A 9,800-nucleotide genomic window follows, 5' to 3' on the forward strand; every position below is an offset into this window, starting at 1 on the left:
GAAGGAAAACATGGATATTTTCAGTTCTGTTGTCAGGGGTAAGAACAGACTCTAAAGCCAAACTCTGAACCCATTTGTGGTCTGAGCTGTCCAAGAAGACCCCTGGGAGGTGCTGGGGAATTATTATCTTTCCATCCCAGAGGTGAACAAAGACCCAAAAAAAGGGGGTGGAGAGGGAAAATGCCCTTTCTTTGGTTGCTGAGCAAGGGGAATGGCCAGGAGGCTTTGGAAGAACTGAGGTTTCTGGCAGGTGGGGTCTCAGTCCTTGGGGCTCATCTGCAGAAATTCAGGGTGGTGGGAACTGCAGGCACCACCTGTGGGCTACAACAAACACCTGAGGAGATGGAAACAAAACTGCAGGAGAGTTCTGTCAGAGAGGCATTGGCATTGACAGCAAGAGTGTTTTTACTTCAAAGAGTCTTTCCATAAGGAGACTTTTTATCTTTTACACCAGCAGATTCACTGTCCAAATCTAAAGGAGGAATTTGAGACTCGGGAAAAAAAGTCTGTATTTTCTAAAATTAAAAAAGGTTTAAGCTAGAACCATTTCAATGGCTTTTGCTGAGTGTGCATAAATGATCACAGAACTTCAGTTGGATTCCATATGTACAAATATGAGCAAATTCTACAATTATTTCTTTGGTCAAAGTTACCTCGTGCTCCATTTCAGCTTCAGGAACCCTATTTTGGGTGTGTCCATTCCTAAGATTCCCCTAGAAAGAGTTATGGGATGGGAAGGAAATATTTGATTGGAATTCAGCTGTTAAAAATCTTCTTGATGTAATCACAGAGCACAGTCCACTCTCACACACTGCTACAAAGATCATACAAACATCTGGCCAGCATTTAAAAGTAATTTTTCTATTAATGGTTTTATTTCTTCTCCAACTTCTCCCAGTGCAGAAGCCCAGGTCAAACCTGTCACCCCCACATTGCTGCAGTTATTAAAAGAAATAACACCTTTTCCTCAGTTTCTGCTCTCAGCTGTTCCTTAAGGCCTGACAGTTCACTCTTCAAACGTGACAGTTCACTCTCCTGTAAACAGGGAGATAGATAAAGGGCAGGGAAGGAAGAAAACAGGTCAAAATGAGACAGGAATTAACAGGGGCACTCCTTAGAAACAAAGGGAAAATCCATTTACTTTGCAACCCTGTGGTGGAACTTCTGGTTTAGTTTGTTTTAAATAAAAACCTGAAGTACTGTAAGAACCAGAAGGGTTCAAGGTAAGAAGTTAAAACACTTTATCCAACTCTTTGATACTAAAGTTTCTCAGGTACCGAGGTCACAACACGATGCATGTTTATTTTCTGGAGAAGTAGACAGAAACCAACTGCTACTTCCAACCTATTTTTAGAAACGTTTGGGTTTTTTAATGTACATAGTAAGATGTCTAAGAAAATAAAAGCAAGCAGAAATGAGGGGGTTGATCCTTACTGTTCAGTCCCACTAAAGTAGACACTGAAGTATTAAATAGGAAAAGTAAAATATGGTATTTATTGTATTACACTTGGATGGCACCGGCCCCTCCACTGCATTATTCAGGGTTGAAAAGCGCTCCTTACCAGTGATCTTTCTGATGACAACTGCTCCTGCTGCTTCAGTTTACACAGTTTTAACTCTGCATCTTTCTCTTCAACCATTTTGTCATATTCATGCTGTTAAAAAAAAAACAAAAACAAACCCCCAAACCAACAACACACTCGAAAATATGGGACTAAATGTTACAATTATGGATAGAGAAAAAAAGAAAATCCTAGAACTTCAGATAAATGGAATCTGTCTGCCCAGAGGCAGGTTCTCAAAATGTGAAGATGAATTTATTTTCAGATGATGAAAAGCTAAAGCTAAGTACGTGTTCGACTCCACCTTCCTAGATTCAGGTCTTTTTTTATGAAGTTGCACTTTCTAACTCACAAAATGCTGGTTTTGAAAGGTTCTTGCTCCTCATGGCATCACAGATGACAAATCACAGCAATCAGTAAAAATCTCTCACCTTGTGTTTTTCCATCAGTGCCACCATTTCCTTTATCTTGTGCTGACACCTGATATCAGTTTCTCTCTGGATCATCGTTGCCTCATCATAAAGCAACTTCAACTTTTCTACCTGTCAGTCATAAATTTCATTTTAATTCACTAACAATTAACAGTAAGATGTGGTTTTTAAAAATCATTTCTTCTTCCCCACCCCCCCGTGGGTGCAAAGTAATTACAGTTTCATTCAGGCTTCATTTGCCTTTAAGAAGCTGGCCAGTAAAGCTCCACAAAACCATCGTGCATCCCCCCAAAAAAATTCAAATTGCAGGAAAAAATTAGGATCTCTCACCTCTTCGTGAAGTTTGTTTTCATTTACTTTTTTTGTTTCGATCTCCTTTTGGTAGCTGTCAACTGTTTCCTTATGTTGCTTGTTCTTGTTTTCCAGCTCTAACTGCAATTTATTCACCTTTTGAGAGTGCAGAATTGTTGTTATTTGTTCAATAATTAATATGCCAATGATTTTTTTTTTTTTTTTACCTCTGATTTTTGAGCAGAAACACTCTGTTACTTTTCAGGTATGTGATTGAACTGTTTCCTATTTAAAGTTCAGCTTTTTTTTTTCCTAAAGAATTAAACTCTGGCCTGAAGTGAGTTAGAAAATGCTCACAGAAAGAATGGCAAGAGCCACAAGGGGAAAGACAACCCTAAGCAGCCCCCCCCAAAATGCTGCGTCTTCCTTGGAAAAAAAATATAGATTGGAGATTTTATTCCCTCCTTTGTAAATCTATCTCAGATTTTCCCAGTTGCACGGAGTGTGCATTTTGATTGCAGTTTTTCAAGTTTTTCAGGAGAATCTCCTCAAAAAAGTCCACTTCTTTCTTGAAGCGTGGCACCCAAATAATGTATGTGTTTCGCTTAATTTTAATTTAATTCTTTTCTATTTCAGTGGGATTACTGAATACTCTTCAGTACATTATCAACCAAAACAAGAAAGGGACTGATACATTTTTAAATGTCTCATAGCCCAGTCAGAGCTCAGTGATTAAAAACAGAAATGCCTTCCAAAAATTATGGGCCCATTCCTGCCAAATCTGTATCCCAGATCCATAAATCACTCCAGAATGTATTTAAAAAATGTCATCATTATTTCCCCCGGGACTCAAAACACTCACCTCATCTTCTACATGATGTTATTTGAACATACCTTTCCTTCATAAATGCTGCTTTTCTTGCTTTCTGCAGTTATTTTCTTTTTCAGCCCCTTATTCTGTTGAAATAAAGCAAAACAGAACCACTGCACTTTAAAAAGTGGATAAAATTGTGTAATGGTGAGAATCTTAAATAAACTCCAGCTTTCAGCCAGCAAACAACTCTCTGTTGTGCAGTTCAGGTCCTGGAAAAATTCTCAAAACCAAAGGAATGCTCCAGTAATTCCTGGGATAATCCTGTTCCTTCAAGGCCTTGGGAAAGGCTCCTCCTGGGCATGGGAATTCAAACTAAGGGGCTGCTGACAAAAAAAATGAAAGTTCTGTTTTCTTGCAGTGAAGTTATGAACAACTTGTGCTGCTGCCAGTTCTTTTCTACTAATGGTAACTGTGATAGGGCTTTATTACAGGTCCATAAATAATACCATATATTAAATGGAAAAAAGTGTTTATTATAGGTATTATTTCTGTAAATGCTATTTTTAAATGAAGGATAATTTCACAAATCAAGAAATTTCAAAGGTGACTCCTTAATCTGCTCAGAGTCAGGATAAGAAAGGAAATTATCAACTACACAGGTGTGTCTGAAGATTTCACAGCAGACAAAACCCGTTGAAAAGTCCCCACAAAATACCATCTCTTCTGTGTTTGTGCCTTTTAAAAACTATACACACCTCCTGCTGCAACTCCTCAATGCATTTGGTTTTATTTTCCACCAGTTTCTTTAAATTATTCACCTGAAAGAGATTTCAAACACGAGTGAATGAGTCCTGCCAGTGCCTTCCTGTGCCAGAGGTTACTGTCATGCATCTGCACCAGTTTAAAGAGAAAAAAGAAGGGGAAAAAAATAGGAGCTTCCCAGTTTAAAAACCAATCTTGTGTCGAGTTCCCTACAATCCATGAAAAAAATGAGTTTTCCTCGTTATTTCCTACAATCTTCAACTGCTCTGCCTTTCTGGAAATTCCATTTTCAACAGTAACTGGGATTACAATAGTAAATTTTTGGTTTTTACATTGAAATTCTGAAATCCCTAATGCTGAAAAAACCAGGTGTGCTTTGAAACTGGGGCAAGAAAGTAAAAAATATTGGAATCTGTTTAAGCTGGAACTCCCATTGTATATTGAAAGCTAATCCAGATCCCACCCATGGCTCGGCGGGGATATGGAAATAAAGGAGAGGAGGTTCCCTGTTTGCCTGGAAATCCAACAAATCTCCAATTTTCAGCCTCCCAGCAAAGAGGGAACCCCCCCAGGGAAGGTCCCTGTCCTTTAAAACAAAAAAATGCTGAGCCTGTTGAGTCATCTGGAGCAGCCCAGCAGAGATCCCAGCCCGGGGCAGGCCTTGGCAGAGAGAAACCCCCCCGAGCATTTTCCCTCTCCCACGGGTGGTGGTGGCTGTTCCCACGTGGGGCACGCACGTTCTCGTCTCTCTCATCCAGTTTACTCTCGATCTCTTCCCCTGCCTTGGCCATTTTCTCCTTCAGAGACTCCAGTTCGTTCCTGAAGGCCAAAGGAACAAATATCAATAAACATTTCAGATTTCCTAAGGAGCTCTTTGCTGCTTAATCTTTATTAAGAAATCGAACTTCTTTTCATTAAAGACAGATTTTATTTTCTAAAAAGAGCTGCTGATATTGATGGGAATTTCATGAGCTGTTCAATGACAATGTTTTTAAAAAGAAGCAAAGTGTCTGGTGAGTTAATGTGTGACCTGACAATACTTTTCGTAAGGTATGGAAAAACGTTCCCCTCACCTAAGGAAAATACATCCTAACCCTCAGAGTAACTATGACAGAATTGAGTCTAAAATTCCTTTAATAATATCAGATATTAAGATCTGCTCTCACGTGCCTCAGCTGGCCATTTGCCTCCTCTAGGTTTTCAACCAACTGCTTTGCATTTTCTTCTTTCTTCTTACTCTCCTAAATAAAGACTCGTGTAAATTCAGGGTGACATCTTAAAAAGGCACCCAAAGCATGTTGAGCTGCCTCATTCACAGGGGTAACTTGTATTTCAGACACAAAAAATAGTTCAGATACTCTACAGAACCATAACATGTTGCAGTTTACTGTCTGATTTGTACTTTAAATGGAGTGTTGTCACCTAAAACCAGGTGGAAGTCTCCAACTTGCCTTGTGACTTTCTTGCAGGTCCTTGAGTTCTGCAGCCACACTGCTTTTCTCTTGTGCTATTTGTTCTTTCTCCAGTGAAAGCTGATTGATGCACGCTGTCAGTTGTTCGTTCTTTAACCTAATTTAAAACAAATAGCCAAGAGAAGTAAGAATATGCATTTTGAAATTCCCTTTGAAGTTAAATTCGTCCATTATCAAGGGTTACTTCAGGCCTTTATCTAGAAATTTAAGGTTTGCAGCAAAGCCATAGTGATGCAAAAAGGCAACAGAAGAAGGAAAGAAAATTTCTATGTAAATAGAGCCAACTTTTACATAAATATAATGGCTGGTGAAGATGATGTAGATCAAAGCAGGACTAACAATGAATTCAGGAGCTTTCTCTTCATGTGAACACAACCAGGTCACAGAGATGTAGAAATAGAGAAAATGTAATTCATAAATACAAGTACATAATGAATGTCCCGCTGTGTCATTCAAAATTTTCATTAGAAAACAATCACAGATCATTCACTGTGTGGTAAAATAACTTCTGTGCAAAACACACACAAAAAAATTGAATATTATGTTTTCAGAAATGGTCCTACATCTCTTGTTCAAGGTCTGTTTTCAGAGTGGAGAGCTGGTTCAAATAATCTCGCTCCTTTTCAGCTGTCCCGGTCAGCTGGACTTTCAAATCGTGGATTTCGTTCTGCAAAAAGAAGAGTTTTGCGTTTACACCAAAAAAAAAAAAAACCCTACAACTTTTGAAAGTTGTGAGGTGATCTGAGAGCAGGGAGATTTCACCACACATTATCCACACCACATCTTCACATCTCTCTGGTGGAGTGAGACAGTGAATTCTGATGTGAGTCTAATTAACCAGCTGCAAAATTACTGACTAAATCAGTTTTCTTGGACATGATTTTAAATAAAGGCACTCACTTCAGACATCATCAGCTTCTGCGTTCACCTGAACAAAAAAAAAGACTAAAAATAAACCCCAGAATTCCAGTTGTATGTGAGAGAAAAGCAACTGGCAGGGATGTGTCCTTATCCCTGATACAGATCCTGTGGGAAGGGAGCAGAGGCTCCTCCAGGACATCTCCTGCTGCCACTGCCACCAGCAGAGCAGCTCAGGGTGGGCACTGCCCTCACTCGATGCCCTTTCTGATGTTCTTGTACATAAATTATAACATGTAACTTAATTATTTATGAAAACATGTAACTACTGCCCTTTCACCAGACCTCTCTCATCTGGAGAAGATTTTTTGTTTCTTCTTCTCTCTTCTGCAAACTTTCCACGGCGGCTTCCAGATCCTCCTTCTTCAGCAGACGTCCTTCCATTTTCCCCTGGTTCAGAACATCAGAAAATTCAATGCACAGGTTATAAAGAACAAACTGACAGTGGTAAAATGCACACCTGGTTTCACACTGACATTTTACCCAATGACCTCCCTAAAAAGTGAGACAAAAATTGGGAAATCTCTGTGTCCAGAGGGAGTGGCATTTCAATAGGTGTGAATGGAGAAGGAAATAACTGGAAACCTTAACGAGGAAAACCAAAACAAAGCAGAAACGGGACAAGAAAATCAGTGGAAAGAATCAAGTCCTTCAAAGGAACCACTGAAATTGTGTGTTTACCAGAAACATTAAGGCAGAATAAACAGTGTTTAGATATGGCACTTAAGATACTTATAAAGCAAGAGAAATTTCATGTGAGAAGTAAATGCCACGAGACAAATAAAATGAACATTTACCAGCGTTTCTGACAGCTCTTCAAGTTGCATTTCTTTGTCACATTTTAGCTTGGTCATCTCTTCTACAGCACATGCAATGCAAAATTAGTGGAACAGAAAGAGTTTTTCACATTTAGCAGGCAACAGAAAACAATTATCCCTTTGCAACGCCCAATTTTCAAAACTTGTTGGACTAAGGTCATAAACTGCAAAGCTAACTTATGACTTAATCTAAATGCAGAAAAATGATTAAGAAAGACACTAGTAAATATATATATAAAGAGGAATTAATCATTTATCTGATGTAAAATTCAGAGCCTGGTCTTACTACTGTGGTTTGGCTGTTCCCAGTTAGTGACCACCAAAGGAGAGGGAGGCAGGTGAGTAAAAATAAATGGAAGTATCCCTGTGTAAAATCATTTCTCCAAGCAACAGAGACAGTCCATTGCCAGAAAACAGCAGAAAAAAAGCATTTCCTGCCTTTCTACAACTCTTACCCAGTTCAGCAGATTTATTTCTGAGCTCCAAGGCGAGCAGCTTCGACTCGTCTTCGTATTTCTCTGATCTAAGAAAAAGGCAATTAAAAAAAAAATCCCCAAATGTATAAACAAAACACTTCATTCAAAACTTGAAGGGCAATAAGACCAAGTCTTAGCACAAGAACCTCAAGAACATTGGCCCTTCAACTGGCAGATGGTTTATCTGCCTGCAACACGTACCAAGTTTCCCTTTCACAACTTCAGAACAACAGACATAAAAGTAAATAAATATTTACATGCAGAAATCTGTATTTCTTAAAGACAGAATTATGAGGAGGGGGGGAAAATGTACTTTTTTAATAGACCAGTATCAACCAGCACAACTGAAAAAAAATCCCATTAAAGCCTCTGCATTTGGACAACTGTGACAAAAAAACCCTCTGAATTTCAGCTCCACGTCTGATTGTTCTTGATTTTGCGACAAACTGTAACCTACAAGACCATTCTTTGAACTTCAAAACTTTTCAGTTTACCTATTTTGCTCTTTTTGCAGCGAGCTTTTCAAACTGGCAATGGAAGCCTCAAACTCTGCTGTCAGGGCTGCATGCAAGGCCTTGGTTTTTTTACATTCTTCTTCCTGTGCCTCCTTTTCTTCGGTGACCTGAATTAATGTTTTCACCGTGGTCTGGAATTCGTTCTCTAAGCTCTTTTGAGTAACCTTCAAAAAATCATATAACTTCTAAACGTGCTTTGCAACAAAGAGCTACAGCTGTTTCACACCTAAAGTGTCAGTAATTATTTGTGCAATCACTCATTTAATCTCTTTCTGCTGGAAAACCATCAGCAAGCTGTACCTCTGCCTTCTGCAATGAAGTTTTGGTCTCCTCCAGCTCTGCCCTCAAACGTTCTTGATTGGCCTGGGATTCCTCGAACATTTCTCCTTCAATGCAAAAAGATGAATGCTTAAATTTAGGAAAAATAGGGTATTTACTAAAAAAAGGTGCTGAAAACGTAAAATGACACATACTCATCTGGCATCATATACTACAAATATTTTGAAAATAAATGGCTTAAAAATATCGAAAATCAAGTTCTGGAAAAGAAAGTTTCCTCCTCAGTGGCACCTGCCTGACTGTAAATGTGCAAAACCCAAGCAATGTATTTTCCCCCTTGCAATCTTCAAAAGCCCTCACTGCTTGACTGGCCCTAAAAACCAGTTCTGATCCCACAGCAGCAGTTTCTGTTCCAAACAAAACTAAGGCCTGCAAGGCCCCAAAATTCTGCTGCTGATTAATAACAGAGTGAAATTATCATGATCTTGTTTCTCACACTGCCACAAACAATCACAGATTACCACAGCAGGGGGAACTCTTACTTTTTTCTTCTATTAAGCCAGCAATCTGATTTTGTGATTCCTGCAGCTGAGCCTGGATGTCTCTTATCACATCATCTTTTTCATCACTCTGGGTGATAAGAGCTGAAATCTGGCAAAATTAAAATGATATCATGAGGAATTCTAGAAAAAGAAGAGAGTGCCACTTCCATTTGTGCCCCAGGAGCGACGAGCAGACCTGCTGTGACTCCAGTACGGGGAAGGTGCTTGGTCTTTGCCAAATATCCCTCAAGCCACGAATGAAAAAGTTCTCCAAAATCAAACCAAGAATTCTAATCAGCCAAAGGGACTGGAACATCATTCAGCAGGATGTGACCGAGGTGCAGCTCCAGCTGTTATTTTTGGTTTTTTTTTAGCAATGCCCAGGAACTCCTCAGGCCTTGCACTGCCCCTTTATTCATGAATAAAGCTGTTAATATTAGATTGTAAAAGTGAGCAAACCTGCTCTGCCTTCTGGCTGACTTCCAGCTTGCATTCTCTTTTGAACTTGTCCATTTTTTCTGCTTCTTCTTTTACTTTGGAGATACAGATACATCCATAGTTAACATTCCAGCTGAAAGATACTCCAAGTTCAATGCAATTTTCCAGCTTAAGATTGCTTGCCATTGTACAGTTTGCTTCCTAAAGAGCAATTGTTGACACAATGCTTGATTTTTTTCCTGCCAGCTTTCCACAGAATTGGTCCATTATTCCGTGTTTCTGACAGGAAACTGCCAGGAACACCCATGTAAAGATTAAACAGGCACATAGTAACCTATATAAAACAAGTATTTAATGAAGTTCCTGCAGCTCAACACTAGGGCATTATCAGTTAAATACCAACTACATAAAATAAGTAGTGATCTGCAGATTCTTCGCAGAGAAACCTTGGGCTTTGAGTGGCTATTTCAAAAATAAAGTTC

The 9,800-nt window shown here is 39.1% G+C and overlaps 1 protein-coding gene across 1 annotated transcript in view; it reads right to left on the minus strand.

The window, feature by feature from the left end:
- The window catches only part of SYCP1 (synaptonemal complex protein 1), an 18,975-nt gene that overhangs the window by 3,773 nt on the left and 5,402 nt on the right, over positions 1-9,800 (minus strand). Inside the window, exons 9-26 of the mRNA XM_027909800.1 lie at positions 9,340-9,413; positions 8,875-8,989; positions 8,360-8,445; positions 8,039-8,223; positions 7,524-7,591; positions 7,048-7,109; positions 6,536-6,640; positions 5,896-5,999; positions 5,312-5,429; positions 5,031-5,101; positions 4,585-4,679; positions 4,103-4,159; positions 3,854-3,918; positions 3,179-3,241; positions 2,324-2,440; positions 1,994-2,104; positions 1,563-1,655; positions 979-1,035 (exon numbers count right to left, since the gene is read on the minus strand). Coding sequence (XP_027765601.1) covers positions 979-1,035; positions 1,563-1,655; positions 1,994-2,104; positions 2,324-2,440; positions 3,179-3,241; positions 3,854-3,918; positions 4,103-4,159; positions 4,585-4,679; positions 5,031-5,101; positions 5,312-5,429; positions 5,896-5,999; positions 6,536-6,640; positions 7,048-7,109; positions 7,524-7,591; positions 8,039-8,223; positions 8,360-8,445; positions 8,875-8,989; positions 9,340-9,413 — 1,646 coding nt within the window. The remainder of the gene's footprint in view (positions 1-978; positions 1,036-1,562; positions 1,656-1,993; positions 2,105-2,323; positions 2,441-3,178; positions 3,242-3,853; positions 3,919-4,102; positions 4,160-4,584; positions 4,680-5,030; positions 5,102-5,311; positions 5,430-5,895; positions 6,000-6,535; positions 6,641-7,047; positions 7,110-7,523; positions 7,592-8,038; positions 8,224-8,359; positions 8,446-8,874; positions 8,990-9,339; positions 9,414-9,800) is intronic.

This window comes from Empidonax traillii, unplaced genomic scaffold, assembly GCF_003031625.1.
Source record: "Empidonax traillii isolate 1590-97213 ecotype Southwest subspecies unplaced genomic scaffold, ASM303162v1 scaffold2420:size24851, whole genome shotgun sequence".
Taxonomy (NCBI): Eukaryota; Metazoa; Chordata; class Aves; order Passeriformes; family Tyrannidae; genus Empidonax; species Empidonax traillii.